The sequence below is a fragment of the Chenopodium album genome, chromosome 2 (assembly GCF_948465745.1).
Source record: "Chenopodium album chromosome 2, dcCheAlbu1.1, whole genome shotgun sequence".
Classification (NCBI taxonomy): domain Eukaryota; kingdom Viridiplantae; phylum Streptophyta; class Magnoliopsida; order Caryophyllales; family Amaranthaceae; genus Chenopodium; species Chenopodium album.
The window spans coordinates 70,825,131-70,847,740 of NC_137835.1; the positions used below are offsets into that span (position 1 = coordinate 70,825,131).

The following is a 22,610-nucleotide window of genomic DNA, read 5'->3' on the forward strand; positions in this document are numbered from 1 at the left end:
CACATCCTAATAATAAGCTGTCTGTCACATAATCAACCCTATTCATTACCATAAAGGAGCAAAGATTACATGCCAAATAGATCCCAAACTTTAACATCTTAAAATCAACAGTTACGGATATGTCACCATACTTATAAATTCTAATCAACCAACTCCACCAGGGATGAAACATCTCAAACGAACCAAGACACTAATTTACAAAGTATGATAACTTAAGACGTCTTTAATACTCCGCATCTTAAAACTAAAAAAATCTGTTATATAATGAGACTCGATTCCTTACCAATCGAACCCGATTCCTTACCATAAAAGAGCATGATATAGAAATGACAAGAAATCCCAAAAAATCTGAAGAAATTAAAACCCGCGGATTGAATTTACAAAATGAAAAATTTGGTGATGAAATATTTGAACCCCGCCTAATCGGCAATACAGCCCGCCCTCATCCAAAAAAATTCGCCCCCTAAAAAACCCCAAATTCTCTCTCTTTTTCCCCCCAATCGATCCAATTCCATTCTTTTCCCCCCCGAATTTCTCTCTCCTCTCTCCAAAATTTCGCAGTACTTTGAATCTCACTGTCCGATCACTGCTTCACTTCGCTAGGGTTTCCAATTTCTGCTAGGGTTTCCGCTAAACCTCTGCAGATTCAAGCTTCGTCAATGGCGACGGAAGTTCAGGATGACAAGAAGCCGGAGAACGAGCCGGAGGTTGAAGATGAAGGCAAGGAGGTAGCAGAGGAGAAGGAAGGGAAGGAGGAGGAGGAGAGAGAAGATGATGTCAAGGAAGAGGAAATGGAGGAAGGAGAAGAAGAGGAGGAAGTTGAGGAGAAGGAGGTGAAGAAGGGTAAGAGAGATCGGAAGACGAAAGGCGAAGATGAGGAGGAGGAAGTTGAAGAGGAGGAGGAAGGAGAGGAAGAGGAGGAAGAGTCTGAGAAGAAGAAGAGGAAGAAGAGTCCGGATTCGAGTCCGAAAGAAGAGGTTACTCCTAAGGTTGAGAGGCCTACTAGGGAGAGGAAAGCTGTTGAGAGGTATCAGATTGCTTCGCCGGCTAGTCGGTCTTCCGGTGCTAAATCGTTGTCGATTGCGAAGGTGAATTCTGTTTCTTTTGTTTGTAGTTTGTGTAAAGATTTGTTCTTGGTTGTAATTTTATATGTACTCATTCTGTTGTTGTTCAATATAGTTTGTACATGAATTAATGAATGTGGTATTAATATGAATTCTTGATTTTTTTTTAACTATATGTAGGGTAGTGGAACTGTGCTCAAGGAAATTCCAAATGGTATGCATTAATTTCTTGTCTTTTATAGTTCTTTGTGTTTTATTTGTGTATATGCTTGAAATTGCTGGTTAATGTAGGTGTTTTGTGGTGAATTTTGTACTTTGAACTGTAAATTGGGTTTATTGTTGTGGATTTTATCCCTTTTCTTTAAGGGAGTAGTTAAATTGAGCATTGTATTTTAAGAGGTTTGAAATGTTGGTGTCTTTGATGTATCTTTGGGTTGAGATATATGGGGATGGGAGATGGTTGGAGTAGTGAATGAGATTGATGAGTTATAATCGTAAAAGTCAAAAGACGGGGATGGTGAACCGGTATGTTGATAATACGTACTGTATGAGTTCTTTTAATCTTACATTTTTGCTGTTTTTAACCCTTTGGACTTTAAATGGACCTGGCTATAATTACAAGATCTAGATGTTGTTGACCTTGATATTTCCTTGAGGCTGGGGATGGGGAGTGGCGATAACTAGAGAAGGCGAGTAGCTTATGAGATTGGGATTTATATTTATAGAAGTCAACAAATGAGGATGGGAATTGTGCTGCTTTTATAAGATTTATAATTAGTGCTTTTGAGATCCTACATTGCTGTTTATTAACAATTGTTAGAACCTGCAAAGAACTGATTTTGGTTTTAATTTCTTTTTCATTGCTGGGAAGTATAAAAGCTAAGCTGTGGAGCTGAACTGAAGGTGGTGTAAGGTTGATAGTAAAGTTATGATTTTGTGAATACCTAAAATCTTTTGATTAGTGTGGTATAACCAGGTTACAAGTTCATTCAATAGATAAGCCGTCGTATTGTTCAGTGCCCTTCTGTAGGTGTTACAACTAAAAAAGTGAAAATTTTGATGTGTATGGTGTTATTGCTTACCTACAACTAAGTTTAATATGGAGTATGATGTATATATGTTATGTGCTATTGGCTTTTCAATTTTCCTTGGTATTATTGCTATTTAATTTTAGTTATGTCTCTGTAGAAGAGATAAAGTAGTTAATATTTGCAATTTTTAAATCTGATTGTTTTTTGAATTCACGTATTGATGGATGAATATTGACATTGCCAAGCTTACTTACTGCAGACTGGCTTGTTTTAATTCTGATCTTTTGACATGTTTTAGTGGCTTATAAGCTTTCAAAGAGAAAACCTGATGATAATCTGCAATTACTGCACACAATTCTTTTTGGAAAGAAAGCAAAGGTAAGTTTTTTTCTTTTAATTTAAAAAACCTTTTCATGTTCTTGGTTGTGTTTGATGATAATTTTGTCTGATAAGTACTCAAACTTCTGATCCTTGCCTTTTTTCTTAGGTGCATAATTTGAAGAAAGATATTGGTCAATTTTCTGGCTTTGTGTGGGTTGATAATGAGGTAGCTTGCCCTTTATCTCACCTAAGCTTTATATTATTATTTGTTTCTTTTATGCAGACATGGGTTATGAGTCACATAGAAGTAACTAGTTTGAAGTTTAGGAACCAAGAATGCTCATTTGCTGTTAATGTCACTCTGTATTAAATCTTCCAATAACATTATATTGGTGTTACTTTTTGTCGTTGATTTTTTCTTTCTTTTTTTTTATTTTTTATTTTTTTATTCAACAGTATCTTGTTAGTTACATGCTATTCATGTTCTAAAGATCGTGTAACGAATCAAATTTAAGATTATGGCATTATCTCTAGGGTTTAATTACCATTTTTTTTTATTTTTTATTTTTTTTGTCGCAGTTTTTAATTACGGTTGCTTTCAACTCTATCCTGCCTTTTCTTGATACCCACTTTGTTCTTCTCAATTTATGCCCATATTTTCTTTTCTTGCAGTAAAGGGAATAATATTTCTTCTGTATACATGTATGATGTATCTGCATTTTTATTTGTGTATCTTTATATGCAATTAAGCTCCTATGGTCAATGTCTTATAGATCACTAATTTGCTGTAGCCAATTTCCTTATCTTGAAACTTTGCTGTTGTTCCTAGTTTGATAACAATATGCATTGGCAATATGATAGGCACTTGTTTACAAACAAGTTTTGGAATATTTATGTTTTGAAAAGTAATAGGACTCCCATGTTGTTATAAAGTTTTGACAATGTAGGTCAAATTCTTATATGCTTTAACTTTTCCGGAAAGTTCTTTATGCCTTTTGTGTTAGTCAATTCTTGAAAGTTCAACATCTTTCCATTCATTCTCTCATACTTGTTCCAACATTTTCTTATGCATCCCAATTTTTTACACTCTATCTTTTACATTTTCACCTTTTGTTTACACCCACTTTTTTACACTCACTCCTACTTTATCCACCTTTTTCTTGTACCCGTTCACTACATCAACACTCTTCACAATTACATTAATATTGTGTGAAATAGTAGAGCCATAAAGAAATTTTGAAAATGGAGGTAGTAAGAGTTTTCCATGAATTGTTTAGTCATTATATTAGCTTGGTAATAATGGTCATTACTATTCCTAATTTTGTTTGGCTTTGTCTTAAATGGAACCAATGTATAAAAAGGCTCAACCGCTCAAGGCACACCAAGGCGTTTTGGAGTACATTGCGCCTAAGGCGCGCCTTAGTGCTCCTCATTGAAGTGAGGTGCATATAATAAGAAATAAAAAAAATTCTGAAAAAAACTGTGTGCCTTGGCGCACCTCATTGAAGTCGCCTCACCCTGACCATAAAAAGCGCATGACCTCTAACGCCTTGCGCCTCAGCATCTTTGTGCGCTTTTTCAAACACTATGGAACTATATGGATAAAATTGGTGTAGATGGAACTAAAAGGCTAACATTGGTGTATATAGTATTGGTTAGAGCTATACCTGGCTGCTTTACAGAGCATATGCAGATTAATTATGTTTTACTTAGCTGGATAAATGTCAAGTAGGATTTTTGGAACTCTGTTTTGAACTTTTGATCTTGTTGGTCAATTATGATAAAGTTGAAACTGTGGGAGAAAGAGGATGAATAGAGAAAGTGAGGAGAGGGGTACAAGAAAATGATAAAGTTTGGGGGTTGAGGTGAGTGTAGGGGGTAAAAGAGATTTTATTTGTTGGAAAAATTAAGACATACTCTGTAGTAAGATTGTAAGAGACACCAAGCAGGTGTCTGTCATATCATAAGGAGTGCTTTACTGCTTATCCAATAACATGCATGCATTTTTTAAAATGATTATTGCAGCCTTTTTTCCTTCTATCCCCAATGGTCTGAGCTTGATATTTTTCATTTTGACAGGAAAAACAGAGAGCCAAAACAAAGGAGAAGCTTGACAAATGTGTTAAAGAAAAATTGTTGGACTTTTGTGATGTGCTAAATATTCCTATTAATAAAGCTTCGGTTAGAAAGGTGAATAGTAGAGCAGTATCGTGATAAAAGACATTCCTTTAATTTTTATTTTTCCGGTCTGTTTCAGTGCTTGTGTTTTGTTACTAATCTGTATTTGTCTTAATCAATGTTTTCAGGAAGATCTCTCTGTGAAGTTGTTAGAGTTTTTGGAGTCACCACATGCTACCACTGAAGTTTTGCTTGCTGAGCAGGTCTCTAGTAATAAATTATTGTTGCTTAAGGTAGTTTTGAATTTGGCTCTAGTGAAAAATGCTTGTCCTAATCCTTCTTAGTAATTGACAGAAAGGGAAAACACAGAAGAAAAAGGCAACCCCTGCAAAGAGCCGCTCCAAAGCTTCATCTGCTGAAAAGTCTGCCAAGGTTTGTTATAGCTTTTGTTTACCCATTCTCTGTCAGCTTTTATATAATTTAAATTGAATTATACTTGGAGTAGATGAGTCACACTTAATTTCAATAGATTGAAGATACTTGTCTTATCACGGAGGTAATGATTTAGTGGTGACATTTAAATTGAATTATGAATTTGAGTGTTGTTTCTACTTTTCAAACTAAAAATTTGAATTTATTAGCTATATATATATATATAATCTGTTATATATTTAGATAAAATTCCTGACATCAAAAGATAATATTTTATATTTAATTAATTTAAATTGGAAAATCTCATTTGCCAAATTTGCTTCTGTGTCTTTTAAATTATTTTATTCTAAAAGAAATTAATAATCTCGTATTTAATTGGCTACCACTTAAATTTATTATCCTACGTGGCACACTGAAAAAATTAAATCCTGCGTGTCTCTCTAAAAACTCGGAAAAAACTCTCTCTTTCTCTCTCTCTCTCTCTATATATATATATATATACATATATATATTAGATTTGCACATCACCTTAAGGGCTTAAGTCACATTTGATTTTTTCTGGAATTTCTGGTAATTGATTATGGAGTTTCTTTAGTAAAGCAATAACCTTAATTTTTAAGTAGATGAGTCCCATGGCTTAGCTGCGTCACCCAGTTTTTACGATTGACTATTATACTTAATATGACCATAAAGTAGGAGCCTCCTTAGTGGCAATTGAGATCGCAAATAGTCGCATACGGAAGTGTAGTTGCTAAAAGATGTTAATTTACAAATAGAATATGTGCTATTCACAGTTTCCCATATGACTACCTTTTTTGACCTATATGCTTGACAAATTATAGTTATATGCCTAGAAGGAACACAAAGGCACGCACCTTTTATAGGTCTTTGAGCCTCACAGAGCTAAGGCATCGTGCCTTATTGTGCCTTGTGCCTAATCTTTTGTAAAACTAAGCTGAGTTTTTAGAGTATTGTATGGGTTTTAATTTACTAGATCTTGTTAGTATAGAGCTCATATCACTTTGAGCTTAGGAAGCATTTGAGTGTTGATTAAGAATGATGTAATTTTTGTCTCCTAGTTAACACTCCTAAAATTGAATAAAATAGGCAAAGAAGCTAGTGTGTTTTTTGTGAATTTGAGTATAATTTGGTCACCCCCATTTGATTCAAGGAGGGGTTTGTAAATTTAAAAACTTTGATACGACATTTAACACCTTACCCATGTCACGATATAACACGAAGCCAATATGGTTATGAAATTTGGCAAACCTGACTAGAGCTGTCAAAAGCTGAGTCGACTCGAAATACCAACCCGAACCCGATTCTTAACCGACCCATCCGAACCCGAAAAAATAGTGACCCAAACTCGACCTGAAACCAACCATAGACTCCAGTCGACTGAGTATGTGAGACTCGAACCCGAATGTAACCCGTAAATTATTTACCTGAACCGAACCCGACTTGAACCGAAATTGACCCAAACCTGTTTTAACCCGTCAAAACCCGAATTTAACCTGACTTACCCGACCCGAAATTCAACCCGACCCGAAATCAACCCGACTTGTTATTGACCGACCCAAATTCAACCCGACTTGTTATTGACCCGACATAAAAATTCAACCGATCTGTTACTAACCCGACCTAAAAACAACACGACTTGTTATTGACCTGACCTAAGTTCAACCCAAATGGTTGTTTATCTGATTTCAAATCACCTTAAATTAAATTTAGACCACCTTATTATTGCTGATGAAAGCATTTTGTCTAGGGAGACCAAGTCGGTCCAGGCGAGCAAAAAAAAGGAGCATCATCCCCAAATTTAAGAGTTTAATATAGTATATATTTGTTGTATGGTCAAAGGAGATAATTATCTTCCTAAATTATAAGACATAGTTCCCTTTTAGTATGTTGTCATATATATTATTATAGTCAAAGGAAATAATTAACTTGATAAAAATGATAATTATCTATTTATAGTTAGTTGAACCTAAATGTGACCCAACTTGGAAATCACCTGACCTGATTGCAACTCGCAAATTATTGACTTGAACATAATCCGACTTGAACCCTAGAATGATCTGACTTGGAAATGCCTCAACCTAATTGTAACCCGCAAATTATTGACTTGAAACGAACCCGACTTGAACCCGAGAATGACTCGACTTGGAAATGACCCGACCTGATATAACCCGCAAATTATTGACTTGAACCGAACCCGACTTAAGCCCAAAAATGACTCGACTCGGTTCTAACCCGCAAATTATTGACTTGAACCGAACCCGACTTGAACCCAAGAATTACCCTAACCCGTGAAAACCCGAATTAAACTCGACCTATTGTTCAACCGATCCGAATGTATCCCAACTTGTTATTAACCCGACCTAAACCTGATCCAAACCCGATAAGATGTATGACCCGATGTGACCCGACTCAAGCATGACCTAACCTGAGCTAGACCCGCATAGGTTATGGCATTAACCCGAATTGACCCGACCTAAGTTGACCTGAACCACTCTTACCCGACCCAAACCTGACTCGTTTACTCAAATTGACAGATCTAACACTGCATTTGGACACATAAATCTATAAAATAAAGAAAGATATATATTTTGAATGCATTTGTAAATCGGGAACAAGCTATATACCGATATACTATAATTGAGGAATTGCAGGGCATCTATGAAGCCCAAAAACACAGGGGTTTTGGACTTTTGGTTGCCTGAGACGGGAGTCCATTAGTGAGCTCACAGCCCTAAATATTGATCTCTGGCATGGTGGTGTGTAATGTAGCATGAGTGAAAGAGACAGAGACTCTGAGAAGGGACGATGCATGTACTATTCTCTTATTGTTATTATAATTATTCTTTTATTTATTTATTTATTTATTATTTCTCCTTTTTATTTATTTATTTATATTTTTAATTAATTAATTAATTTATTTTTACTTTGTTAGTTGCGAGCTAGCTCAACACATTAATATTCTATACGACTTTATGATTGTTTGCAAATAGGCGGTCTTAAAACATTTTTCATCGAGTCCTTAACATAATCTGGATTTATTAAAATTGCTTGGCTGAAATATGAGGTAATTGTTTAATAGGTTAGCCATAGAAATTCATGAGACTGCTAGTATTCATGTGTACAAAATTCTTATGCCTTGGATTATTCTCCTAAGAGCAAAATTCCTTTTATGCTTTTTTATATGTCAGTGTAGGATGTAGGATTGTGTTGGATTATAAATGTAATTTCATTTTTTAGTTTTGTTTTTCTGTAGTTGTTATTGGATGTATTGTTGGTGTTTCTCTTACACTTATTTTACAAAATTTATATGAGCAGAAAGCTCCATCTGGGGAAAAACAAAAAAAGACAGCAAAAGCTGAAGAAGAAACTGAAGCTGATGATAAGGATGATAATATGGAAACTCAATCTCACTCTTCAGAAGAGGAGGGTTCCATGCAGAAACAAGAGAGTGATCAGGAGACAGATTCGGAGCAAGAGGAAGAGGATTCTAAAGAAACAACCCCAAAGAGTTCGGCCAAGGATGATTCTGGGGCTAAAAATGGCAAAAAATCTATAAATGCTAAGAAAAGTAGCTCTGAGAAATCTGCCAAAAGCCCTGCAAAATCTGCCAAGAAAACCGCAGTTGCTCCCAAAAAATCTGCAGCTTCTGCTGAAGCCTCAGCCTTATCCTCCAAATCTAAGGGATCTTCAAGTAAGAAGAAAAAGGTTGAGGAGGAAACCCAAAAGAAATCCAGTCCTGCTGAGGATAAGCCCTCAAACAAGAAGCAAGGAAGCAAGTCAGCAGCTAAGTCTGCTGCCAAAGATCAAGGTAAATTTGGATTCTTTTATCTCCAATATTTTTGCACTTTTGGTGTGAGTTTAGGACTTTAGGTCCATAGAATTGGTTACATATAGTTGCCCTTGGTTACACCTAAGGTTTTCTTGTAATGTTTTTACATAATGTGAATTGACCAACCTGATCCTTGCCTCACAACTGAAAGGGGCTGGTTCTGCAAAATAGTTGGGCTACCTGGGATGTTTATTTCAAGTCAAATTTTTAATATGAGATCAAGGTGTAAAAAAGCTCAAGGCGCACTGAAGCGAGCGGGGTTCTGCTGCGCCTAGGTGCGCCTCTTTGAAGTGAGGCACAGTATATGGGCAGTTAAAATTTTTTGGCTGAAGTTTGCCTCATGTGTGCCTCAGGTGCGCTTCGAGCGCTTTTTGTGCGCCTAAACCAAAACGCCTCACCCAGACCTGATTAAGCGCTCACCCCTGATCGCCTTGCGCCTCAGCGCCCAGATGATAGAACCTGAGCCTATTGGCTTTGCCTTCAGACAAACTTGATCTACCCATTGTTATCCCTATCATTATATTTCTTTTGCTTTTGTTGGATTTCTTGAGGCATAATTGTTATGTTAAAACTCTTGCCTGTTAAGATTGCTAATTTATTCTATCATCTTTTAACTGTATGTTGTAGCCTATTGATGACTCCTTTTAAAATTTTCTATATGTTTTCTGTCATTTAGGTAAAGGAAAAACAAAGAAAGAAGCAAAAGCAGAGCCAACAAATGATGAATTGCGTGCTCAGGCAGTTAATATTTTGAAAGAAGTGGACTTTAATACTGTATGTAACTGTGATTTCTATGTTTCTTTCTAAGCTATTATTTTCAGATGGTTGTCTAAACTTCTGGTATATTGGTGCAGGCAACTCTATCAGATATCCTCCGACTGCTTGGTATGCTACGTTTATCTCTTTTATGCCCATACTCTCGCCTCATTAAATTTGGTCAGAATATTTGTCCATGTGCTTATAGGGGTATAGAAACAAGGACAATTTAGTTGTGTTTGCAGAAATTTATGTGAAATTAACTTGCGCTAGTCAATTAGCCAAGATAGGTAGTGGGAGAGAGAGGGGATATGGGGGGATTGCGATGTGTTGAATTCTGATATGCGCATGGGGAGGGAGAATTGCTGCCAGAAAGTGTAGTTTGGTGGTTGGGCTACCCATTGGTGGCTTCAGACATGGGTTTGGGAAAGCTGTAATCAAAGACATCAGGTATACACCAATATATATATAATATAATATGAAGTACGTTTCACTACTTTTTGTAGAAGTATAAGAAAATTACATCCAACTTAATGATTGAAACTATTTAAACAAAATTTTACATCATAAGATAATTTTAAAAAGTGCAGAATATTTCTACGGAGGCCAAGTAGAAGCCAAGCTTGTGAATTCTTAATCACTGTACTACTACTAATTTACTTCAACAAAAAAATCTCCAACTTCCTAACTCTTTATGGCCTTGACAAGGTGGGTGTGCATCTTACTAATCTTGTATTGTTTTTCTCAGTATCAGTACCCATGATCTTATCCCTTCACTTAAATTAATTATATTTTTTTTAACATATTCACACAAGATTACAAAAACAGACCTACTCGTCTGCTCTGTATTTGCTGAGGCCTTGGTTGTAGCTTGTAGGCCTATTACTCGGTGTACAGTGAGCTTCAGGGATGTGGGTATGGTTGTGAGTCAAGAAGTTGGCTGGGTCTTGGTGTAGAGATTGGGACCGGAGAGGGAGGGAGGTTGAGAGAGGGTTGTGGCGGGGCTGATGAATGAACTTCACAAGAAACCTATGATCTAACCTTGTCTCTTTGAGCTAATTTTCTTTCTCAGTTTTCCCTTCCAATTTTTGATCTGCTATCCTTCACAATTTGGATTTTTTTTGGGGGAAATTTTCCTTGGAAACACTATATTTTGTAATTTTATCTTTGGTGAATTGTAAAATAATTGATTATCTTTGGTAATCTTGTACTTTTTATTACCAAAAATAATAATTATTTTACCTAAATCATTAACCATGGTTAAGGTTCTTTTTTACATTTTTTTTAAAGAAAGAAAAGAAAACAAAAACCATGAACAGCCCCTCCATCGCCAGCTTGTTGACCCAACCCCCCTCGCCGGCTATGACCCTAGGCGGCTAGGCCCTTCATGACTTTGAAATTGTCACAGAAATATGGAAAATTTTCTCCAAAATCCGCCATTTGATGGAGATAATCAAAGCTGAACCTGAACATGTAATTTCAATTTGACAACTTGAATAAGTATGTTGTCAAATTAACCTCCCAAAACCCCATAAATCATCTGATTTTCTTCGAAAATCCCCGAAATTGTTTGATTTGTACAAGGATTGTAAAGGGACTTTGTGGGTTGGAATGACTAATTCGCTTGAGGGAGAAGAGAGGGAAATTGAGGCACATTCTTATAATTAGCTGACTTGGATTTTGATGATGTTTGATAAGCGAATTCGGGTTGATAAGGTTGATCATTTTAGGAGGGTTTTTGGCTGCCATTTTATTTTAAACACATTTGGGTGCTTAATTATTTAGTCTTTTTAGGTTAAGGTTGAGGCGGATAATGGGGGTACTGATCGTGAGTATTTAGAGTTAGTGAATTGGAAAAATGGAAGGAGTGGTGAAAATTATTCTATACACCCCCGTGCACTTAACTAACTCAAAGTTAGTTTTTACTCTTCATTTGATGATTAAATGAATAACAGTCATAAAAAAGTGAACAAAATGTGTATAACAATCTCTCCAGGGGAGAGAAGGGGAGGAGGTTGGGTGCCAAGGGGAAAGGAAATTGGTGGCTGACGAAGGAGGGGCCCATGTCTAATGTGTGCCCGTGGGCAAATGCTATAATAAGTGAACCCTTAAGGACATTTTTTAAGATTCATTGATTTAAATTAACCATTTATGGAACGATTCTCAATATATTTGTTAAAATAATTTTATTGATAATGAATCTTGTATGTTGTGTGCTTATGGGCACACGTTAGAATATGTATTGTAAAAGTTATAAAAATTAGAATCTAATATAATAGATTGAGATAGGCCTAAAAAAGTTATAAAATGATGATAAATTCTAATTTTTACAATTTATAATAGATTGAGTTAGGCCGAAAAAAGTTACAAATCAAAGCTCAATACACTAGGCCTATAAAAATATTGTGCTTTGGTTTGGACTGTATAGTAATTTTGTACGATTTAAAAAATTTCAAACCGAATCAATGTGGTTTTGTCTATAAACCAAACTGAACTTTCGCCCCTACTTTTAAGTGACATTTTTTTAAAATGGCTTTTTATATAGTGAGTCTTCTAAATATGGATACTTTCTATTATATATCTATTATACCTCTTCTCTAGTCTTCACGGTTAAGTTTTAATTAAATTTCTTCTCACATAGTTTCCACTATTACATTCTCCCCTCTGAATCTCATATTCTTAACTTTCTAATAATATATATACCCATTACATTATTCAATTCTTTAACAAACTTCACTATGATATTATTTTCTCAGTTTCACAACACATACACCATTTTAGCTTCTTATAATCCCTCTATTTTTTAGTGTTCTACTTTCCATAATCAATTGTATTTTTTAGTCGACCCATTATTGTTTTGGGTAAATGATTTCATTTTAACATTTTATTCCTCCTTTCATCGTTTTCTCTCCTACTTATACTCTTTTATTTTTATTTTTTTATTGTTTATTCTCTATTCTTACATCCTTTACTTCTTCAATTAACTACTCCCTTTGTCCCTATACAAAGCCTTATTTCCTTTTTGAGTAAACCAAAATACAATGTCCCTTTCTATTTAAAGTTTGTATTTTTTGACATTATTACCCTCTTTTTGATGAGTTGTCATTTTTTCCCCTTTACTTTTATGTACTTTTAGCATCAATTCCCAATACTTTCTCTCTCTATCTCTTCAATTATTCCCAACTACTCTCTCCGTCCCTAAATTACATTCCTCCTTTCTATTTTTGGTAAGTTTTTTTTTAGTAAATCAACTCTTTTTTTCTGTTTTATATTTAATGCTTTCTCACTCATCCTTACCTAATCTCACTCATAATCCTTGTGCCAAATTACAATGAATATGATTGGTTAAAAATTTTCAATTAGGAGCATGTGATTGGTCCTTTTTTTTTTGCAAAGGATTGATGACATGTCATGAGTAATAACTAATCTATCTTTGTACTTCCCATTGCATTATCTAATTATTGTTATTTGTCTTATTCTTTCCTCCTTAATTCCCGTGTAAATTTCCAAAGAGGAATGTAATTTAGGGACGGAGGGAGTACTTTTTTTTTTCTCTATCTTTCTCTAACCCCACATGCACATGTGTACTTTTAATCATTAGTTTTAAAGAATTTACAATTTTCTAAATTCCCGCGCAAAAACCAAAAGAGGTTTTTTATTAAGGGACCGAGGGAATATTAATTTTAGCATTTATACTTACAATTTTTTAAGTCCTCAATTTTTTACATCTTATTATTCTTGTAAAGTCAATTAAACGACATTAGACTATGTATTGATCAAAGTGTAATACTTATATAAAAATGGAGGATGTATTGTTTATGACTTTGATATTGTTTATTAGTATTATGTGTAATAAATGTCATATTGTTAATTGTTGGTGGGTGAAGTACATTTTTAAAATATTGGTTTTTTAAAACTTTTAAAACCTATAACTTACACTTACAACTATCAATGGTTGAAATAGTATAGTCAACAATTTTAAAAGTCAAATGGTGTATGTATTTAGAAATAGAGGAAATGTTTTAATTACCTTATATATTTCTCCTAAAACTCATTTTGAAAATTAGTATGTCACTTGAAAAAAATATGGAGTAACACTTATTTGAAAGTTCTTCATATCAATCAATCATTCTGGAGTTTTTTCATATATATTTTGCATTTTTATTTACTCCTTTACGCTCATATCTTAGGGGTCATTTGGTTGACATAGAAAGCTGTATTTCATGGGAAATTATTTTTGTTTGGTTAGCAATGTTGGAATTATAAATTCCCATGAATTTTAATTGAACGCTCATATCTTAGGGGTAGGGGTTATGGAATTTACTTCCCATGTTTTGTGAGAAGTTGAAATTTTCATGAATTTCTATTCCTTCATTTTAACTTTAATGTGTCAACCAAACAACTACCTAACATATCAATTCATATGAATTTTCATTTTTCTCGTTTTATATTGGCAACCAAGCAAGGACTTAGCATATTCACACCTTTCCATTTGTACAACTTTCTTACTTTAACAGTTAAACCTACTTTTTAAATATCTTATTTCATTCACCTTTTTTCATACCCACTCACAATATCAAACTTTTTCCAATTACCTTAATTTGTGTGCAAACACTAAATGTTAAGAACTTTTGAAATAGATGTAGGATTTACTCTCCTTGCCAATGCATAAGTTTAACTTAAAATATGCAATGTTTTACTAATAAAAATTATGAAAAAAATATTGAAAATTTTCATTGAGACTGAATCAAACATATTACACATTAATATTTGATATATATGTTACTCTTTATTTTATTTTATTATTTAATTTTATTTACATCACTTGCTACATTTTTATTTATTTGCGTCACTTTTGTATTTGGTAAGTTTATACGACATTTTATTATTTTTCTCTTCCCTAAATTTCCACTCAAAATAGTTATTCATTTCTTTCTTTCTTTCATGGCCCTTAGTCCCTTACCTTAGTTATTCCTTTTTAGGTGTTTGTAAATAAAATCTTCTTGTTACTTAATATGGAAATTTCATGCATCCAACCTTAGTGAAGTGGATCCCTTTTTATCTTCTTTCTCACTCTCTCTTTCTATTCAATGTCATGTGAGTCTTATTACCATCTTTTGTTCAATTTATTTGTATGTAAATTCTCATCTACCAAAAAAATCTACCTCACCCTATTGCATCCCTTAATGTCCAAATCTAACATGAAGTTTTTTTTGAGGATGGAGCGAGTGTTAAAATGTTGACTTCATGTGTAACATCTAACATTTTCCCTTGGCGCTAACTTAAATGCACACCGTTTGGTTCTTTCTTTTTACATGTGCTTTTCCTTGTCTTTGCTTCCTTTATTCAGCTTGTGCTTCTGCTTTTATCTTGTCTTGTTATCTAGTATATGATTGCATACTCTTCTCTGTTAGGTGCTTTCATAGCATATTGCTAATGCTTGCTGTTGTTCAATCCCCTATTCTTGCTTGTGTGCCTGTACTTTAATTACTTGCCTACTTAGGTTGGGTCTACTGCCCTTTCCCTTATTAATACAGTTGCATACCTGACAATTGCTTATTAGGATAAGATCTTAGAACTACTTGATGTTCCTTCTAGCTAGATATACCGGGCACTACCATATGTCTTGTTTAGTCTTGTTTAGAGATCTGGAATCTGGTCTTACAATGGATGAGATCTTCAAAGACAGGATGCAATTTTGAGTGGAGTTATTACAAGAATCTATGCTTTCTGGAGGGCTTCTGGATACATTGCTGATGTGCTGTAAATATGTTTTGCAGGTTCCCATTTTGGCGTGGACTTAATGCACAGAAAGGCAGAAGTCAAGGCCATTATCACAGAAGTAATTGAAAATATGTCTAATGATGATGAGGACGAGGATGAGGATGATGGTGAGGATACAGACGACTCTGGAAAAGCATAAGTATATGAAGAGATGGAGTTTGGCTGGCTGTTCTAATGCATTTAGCCAGCCTGCTCGTGTGATTGATTAAAGAATTTGAATTGTGTTAGTGTTCGTCATACCATAGAGTTGTAGACTAGTAGATTAGAGAAAGCCTGCCGCAGTGGTCTATGTATCATAGACAATTCTTTCTATTTTACCTTTAAAAACCGTTCTGTAGGTTGTTTTTAGATGTCTCTAACAGTCTGTATTTCTTATTGTATTGGGAACCTTTTTGTTTAAATTTCTGAGAATCAATAGAGTTTATTTAGGATTCATCTAGTTGCTTCTACTTTGTGCTGTATTATTATTGTTCTGTAAACAGTACTCTTATTCTCTTGTATCGTCACTATTCACTAATCTTTTTTTGATGACGTAGATGTATGCGATGATGGGCTGGAGGGTTATGGCTTATGATAAATAGACCTGACTAAGAATAGTTCGGATTGGTACTGTTTTGATTCAAGTTTGTTTTGTTTTTCGGTTGAGTTCTATTTAGGTTTCCCAAATTCAGGTTTGGATTGATATCAAGTCTCCGTTTTCGGGTCAATATTAGGTTTTGGGTTGGGTCATTCACTCATTTGGTTCAATTCTTTCATGTTGGGTTGGTTTTGCCAAGTTTAGTAATGAATGATAGTTCTGAATTTCTGACAGATGAGCCTGTATTTAGGCTATCACATAAATATGAGTAATGCCAAATTTGTTATGAAGTAAATTAATAAAGTAGATCTTTCCCAAAATTATCCTTTTGAGTTTAAATCATTCTTTCAATCCTGTATCAATCAAACATTCCCATTAGAGATTTACCTAGTTAATCTTTCATTTTCTTCAAACCTCTCTACGTGGCTAATAGGCATGTTGTCGTAAGTGTGTAACCTTTATTTTAAGTTAATGCTTTGATTGCTACAACATTTTGTACCAAACTATTGGATAAAGTGTGACTATGTTCACATTTATGAATTAATATGTGGTCCGTGGCCAATCTTTTTTCCATACTTGTTATAGTTATTACAGTACTTTGTATTAGTCATCATTTTGATTGCAACATCCTTACATGTTCCTATTTTAAGCAAATGGTTCCATACTTAGAGCGCTCAAGATGATAAATGAGGGTGGTGATAGTGACATTGAGATGGGTGGGGGTTGATTGACCCAAACTAGCTCTTTAAAAAATTTGTTATAAATAATTAAAATATAAAAAATGGAGTCTTGTAATTGAACCTACATATTTGGGTTTGCCCAAATATTAATTTTATATTCAACTGAAAAATCTAAGCACAATTTAAATAAATTAGAAAGGTCACGAAGTAGAATATAAGATTAGACAATTTAAAGCAAGAAAATCACAAACTTTCTAAAAAGACGGATTTACATTAACTTATTGTAAGATGATTAAAAAGTTACTTAGCTTTAAAAAAGTACTTAAAGCTACCCTTTATGCTACAAAAGTTATTATTTTTCAAATAATAAATTATATCTTACAAAAAATTTATAATGTATTAGATTAATCATATTAGCCTTTATAGTATGTAATCATGAATTTATAAGAAATTACATGTTTAAATAAAATTTAAACTAACAATAAATTAAAAGTTACCCTTTAAGGGGTTAAAAGTTACTATAAAAATGGTAAAAGTTGCTTTCAAACCGAGCGTTTTACAATAAAATTAATGTACACCCGTCTTAAACGAGACATATTGAAGAAAATTTAAGGAATCCATGTCCAATTCGCAACCAACTAAACTTAAAACAAATTTGAAGTTAAGTTTGGAAAACTAGAATCAGATTATTAGAATCTACTCCATAAATATTTTAAAAAAATAAAATAAAATAAATTAATTATAGGTAACTAAAAATTAGCTGAAGTAATATAAACTACAAATGCAATAACATACTTTTTTTCTTGTTAAAAAAAAAAAAAAAAAAAAACTTTCTTCACTATTTTTCATTTGCCCATTTTAGAATATTCTTGCCGAACAGAGAAAGTTCAATCATAATAATCTGCGATAGTATTTATACAATCTTTAGTTACGGCAAATACAAGTTTATCTGCTATATAAACGAAATTTTTGTTAATCTGGTAGCATTTTTGTAAATATATTGAAAAAGCGTGGTTACTTTTTGTGAGCAACCCAATTACTGTTTGCAACTTCCATTAAGAAAATTACACATGTACCCTTCAACTAGTACATAAAAAGACGCATGTATTCCTTCAATGGTACTTAAAAAGACGATTATATCGTTTATCTTGGGAATTAACTGGACACAGCTCCTATAATAATACATAATTAAAAAAATTTGATCAAAGATATGAAAACTTTTATAAGGGCAAATATTGAAAAATACATTATATTAAATTGTCTATTAGATCATCCATTGCTAGTTTTTTTCTTCTATATTTACAAATTATTTTTTATATATATTTGTATGCTTTATTTAATAGGGAGTTATTGAACTCAAAATTTATTCACAATTTTGGACAATGACTGATGTTAATATATACTCCGTATTATGTATGGCCCCAAAATATCCCCAAAGTCCAAAACATTGTTGTTTACACACATTTAACTTTGGATTGTCTGGTGGCTGACATAGTAAATAAATGTTGACCTTTGATGAATGCGTTGTTAGTAGTTACAAGTGTGGCTTGGCATTTAAAATAAATAAAGCGGTTATAATTGAGTATATTGCAAGTCGAGACCTCAAATTGAGTATGCGGTAGGGGTTAGGGTCATGAACAGTTATGTTAAATTGGTTTGATCCACTTTCAACTACGAGTAACAAGTGAATAAGGATCAAGTGTGTGTAGTGTGAAAATTTGATATTGGCACTATGTTCGATTTGAGTTAAAATTGTTCCAGATTCCAGTTGGTTTCACTTGGCACTATGTTCTATTTGAGTTAATCTTGGATCAAGTGTGTATAGTGTGAAAATTTGATATTTTTGCCAAATTCTAATTGGATTAAATTAGTGCAGAAACAACTATATTATCAATACTTAATTAGATTAGAATTTCTGAAAGCTACACATATCATACAATTATTAAAATCTATTTGTATTTTATTTGTGTGAAAATGACCAATAAAGCATTTGTCATGTAATGTGGAAAAAACGAGACATAATATTTATTTGAAAAAGGGGTATTTTCTTTTATTGGTCCAACCTGTTTATTAACTTGTTGTCATGACATGTGTCAACACAGAATAATTGTAAAAAACAAAAAAGAAAGTCCCTACATCTACCAATGTCGGCAAACCCTTCTTATAACCACCACTTGGCCTAATCCCTCCCGTTTCCTCACCACTGAAACCATTCCCTTCCCCCACCACACGAAACCACCCCTCTCTTTAATTTCTCCACAACCCTTCCCCTTCCCTTCCATCGAAACCCTTCCTCCCCCCCCCCCCCCCACCCCTAGTCCCCTCACTACCAAAGCAATTGAGAGAAAAGAGAAAAGATGGGAAAGGAAAAGGGCTGATAATCAAAGGGAACGAGGGGTTGCTGAAAAGGGGGAAGGGGCTACTGAAACTAGTGAAAAAAAAATTTACTCATCCATCAAGCATTAGCTCATCAGTCATCTAAGATTAATAAAAGAAATTACTCAAAGTTGGGATTAATAAAAGTAAATCGGACAAAGTTGGATCGGATTACTAAAACCCAATTTCCTTTTTAGTATGATATAAGGACAATATTATTATGTTAATTTTTGCTAGATAAGTCGTAATTTTAATTTTCGTAATATCAACTTATTATTAATAATGCTAATAGATAATTAAATTACAGATATTAATGATTAAATTTGTGAATTGATTGTTATTAAAGTTGTCTGTGAGAGGACCATGACCTTTCTTGGCGAATTTGAAGCTGCCAACAGTCGTGACTCTGCTGCCCCAAGCCCAATTGCTCCCATACCTGAGAGTGTTTGGAACCCTCCCCCTCATGGATGGTATAAATTGAACACAGATGCAGCAATCTCAACAGATGGTAATGCTGGTCTTAGTATGGTTGTTCGTGACAGCCAGGGAGATGTGTTGATGTCTGGTGGTAGGCCTCTTGTTGGTGTGAGTAATGCTGGTATTGCAGAAGCTGAAGCAACCCTTTTTGGCACCCAATATGCCTATGATGCTGGTTTTAGACGACTTGTTGTTTCATCAGATTGCTTACATTTGATAAACCTCCTGCAACTCAAGTCGAAGGAAAATACTCCAACTCAACTGATAGTTAATGACATTCTGCGTGTTGCAAATTCATGTTTTAGCTGTAGCTTTTCTTTTCAGCCTAGATCTTGTAATAAAGTGGCACACTCCATTGCTAAACTCTCCCTTTCCTTAACGAGGGAGCAGATATTGATGGAGGATTGCCCTCAATCTTCGTTACCCTTTGTCATTTCTGACAAAGAGGCCCTTTGATTAATGAATTTGCCTTGCGGTTTGTGTCAAAAAAAAAAGTTGTTTTTTTTTTCAAGATTGAAACTATGAAACTATTGAAAAAGGTTATCACTTTTGCTATCTACTTTCATTTTTACTAACTCATCCGATAAGAGAATATTTTAAATAAAAAATTTTTTTTTTTTTTGAAACATACAAAAAAAACTTATTATTATTATTATTATTAACAGCGTATTTTGTTTGCAGCTGGTCACACCATATGGTCATTTGTAAATGAACAAATTAACCCCTATAACACTAACGAAATAACCTTATGGTGGATTGGGGGCTGGCCATATAAAAGTTTTTGTGTTTTTAATGATTCGTTTACTCTAGTCCCTTCATTGGAAATAATTTGAATGATTGATAAAAGACTTGTGGGTACACATATAATATGGCCATTTCCTAGATATTTAATTAGAAAATTTTAACCCACTCTATATTAGTCTTTTTTTAAATAAATATTCAACTAAATGCATATACACAAAGTCATGCCAAATTAATGGATCTTATTACTTTTAGTACTTAATATAAAGTATAACATAATAATTAGGAAAAATTGCTCCCATTAATCTGAACTTTGCCTCGTCCGCCCAAATTAATCCCAACTTTCGTTTATTATCTATCACTCCCAACTTTAGGGGGTATTAATTTCTATTGCACCCAAATGACTTGAAACCGGTTGAAGAGGTAAATTTTGCTGACTTGTGATTAGTTGCACACGTGTCACATAATGATTGGTTAAAATTAAAAAAAAAATTAAAGATTAAAAAAAAAAAAACCAAAACCTTCCCCACGACAGCAATAACCCGCCCCACCCACCCACGGCCACAAACACCTTCCCCCGGAGCACCGACCACCGCCCAGACCCCCCCTTCCTGCCCTGGTGTCGGCGCCACGGCCACCACCCACCCTCCTATTCTCCTTCACTCTCCACGACCACGACCACAACCCCATGTTTCTCCTTCCTCGCACCAAAACAGGGGAAAAGAAATCGGGGAACGAAAAGGGGGTGAAATTCGACGGGGAAAGGGATGGGTAGGCGAAATCCGGCAGGGAAGGGGAGAAAACGGTGGTAAAGAGGGTGAAAACGGCTGGGGAACTGGGCAAGTGAGATGCGTGGTCGTGGTGCTGCGGTTGTGTGGTGGTGCTTGGCTGGTGCGTTGTGGTTGTCGTGGTGCTGCGGGGCTAAAGGGGGCGAAAACGACCGGCTGTTTTCAGTGGTTTAGGGGGGTTGGTGGACCGGTTTCCGGCGAGTTTGGAGGCTGGGGTTAGGGTTCTGGGATAGGGTGGCTGGTATTAACGGCCGGCTGTTTTAAGTGGTTTAGGGGGGTTGGTGGACCGGTTTTCGGCGAGTTTGGAGGCTAGGGTTAGGGTCCCGGCGGGTTAGGGGGTGGGAATAGGGTGGCTGGTATTTTGGTTTTTTTTTTTTTTTTTTTTTTTTTTTTTTTTTTTTTGTATTTTTTTTGGACCTATCACGTGTGGACACGTGTCTAGGTAACCTGCAATATCAGGTTAGATTACCTGTTGGGTGCAATAGAAATTAATACCCCCTAAAGTTGGGAGTGATAGATAATAAACGAAAGTTGGGATTAATTTGGGCGGACGAGGCAAAGTTCAGATTAATGGGAGCAATTTTTCCTAATAATTATAGTGTTTAGATGATTATTACTTAACAGGAAGTACAACTCATGCCATATGCAAGATGAAAAACTTATTTCTTAAATTACTTGTAGTAAGAATGTTGACATATAATTACTTAAATATTTCTATCTTGTAAAAATTAAATTAAACTATCAATTTACATATCTATAATAAGTTAGGGACAAAACAACCTGTCGTCGTTAAAATATGAACACTTATTCAAGTTTCTACTAAAATATTGATATAGTTTTGTTGAACAACATTAAACAACCATAATATAATTGTCTACCTAATATATATAGTTACTTGTAATAAGGGGTTTGACATTGCTTGTTGTGCAATTAGGAAATTTGTATTGGCTATTGATTGAGATTTCCTTCAGAATGGTTAAAGTGGGCAAAGCACACTAAATTGACGGTGAGATGTCATTTGTTCATATTTTGACTTTCTTGCATAACAATGTCTTCCATATCTCATTCTAATCTGTTTTAGGAACAAGAAATACTTCATTTGCTCGCAAAAAAGGGGTCAAATTGCGTGGACTTTGACTTTGTCTTTTAGAATCTCGTGCAGGCATTACTTCTTTTCTTTTTTGTACACTACGTACATTATATTTTTGACTTTTAATAATAATAATAATAATAATAAATAAATAAATAAATAAATAAATAATAATAATAATAATAATAATATCATATCATATCACTAATATATAAAGCCGGTCACACTGTCAGGCCACGAGACATCGACACTGACATTCCAGTTTTTTGCCAAGTGTCGAGTCACGTAGGCGATAAATGAGGAAGTACTAATCAAGGTTTGTGATGTATGAGAAAATATATAACGAAGGGTAATTCAGACTTTTCGCAAACCATAAATATCTAAAGTACTTTTGTAAATCGAATTAGTATCATTGTAGTTCTTAGTGGTAGTATTTTAATTCCTAGTAGTACAAATTTGTTATTTAGTAATATTAAGTTATTTGGTAGTAGTAGATATCTAATAACATTCTAAAAGTTAGAAAAA

The 22,610-nt window shown here is 34.3% G+C and overlaps 2 protein-coding genes across 2 annotated transcripts; both read left to right on the forward strand.

Moving 5' to 3' along the window:
• The first annotated feature begins 346 nt into the window (after positions 1-346).
• Positions 347-15,862, forward strand: LOC145600293 (DEK domain-containing chromatin-associated protein 1-like). The gene is made up of 11 exons (XM_081656213.1): positions 347-1,088; positions 1,245-1,278; positions 2,394-2,473; positions 2,583-2,642; positions 4,496-4,606; positions 4,723-4,797; positions 4,889-4,966; positions 8,303-8,795; positions 9,493-9,590; positions 9,671-9,701; positions 15,353-15,862. Exons 1-11 carry the CDS (start codon positions 660-662, stop codon positions 15,493-15,495), a joined length of 1,632 nt encoding a protein of 543 aa, XP_081512339.1. The 5' UTR covers positions 347-659; the 3' UTR covers positions 15,496-15,862.
• A 3,490-nt stretch (positions 15,863-19,352) lies between these two features.
• On the forward strand, positions 19,353-19,922 carry LOC145575115 (uncharacterized). The gene has a single exon (XM_081633032.1). The coding sequence runs from the start codon at positions 19,353-19,355 to the stop codon at positions 19,920-19,922; it is 570 nt and encodes a 189-aa protein (XP_081489158.1).
• Positions 19,923-22,610: the final 2,688 nt, after the last annotated feature.

Bases quoted from the DNA above. Each gene is read 5' to 3' on its own strand.
- LOC145575115 (XM_081633032.1), top strand. From the start codon at position 19,353: ATGACCTTTCTTGGCGAATTTGAAGCTGCCAACAGTCGTGACTCTGCT.
- LOC145600293 (XM_081656213.1), top strand. From the start codon at position 660: ATGGCGACGGAAGTTCAGGATGACAAGAAGCCGGAGAACGAGCCGGAG. The intron at 4,967-8,302 runs GTTTGTTATAGC...TTATATGAGCAG, and splicing joins CTGCTGAAAAGTCTGCCAAG to AAAGCTCCATCTGGGGAAAA. The intron at 9,591-9,670 runs GTATGTAACTGT...ATATTGGTGCAG, and splicing joins AAGAAGTGGACTTTAATACT to GCAACTCTATCAGATATCCT.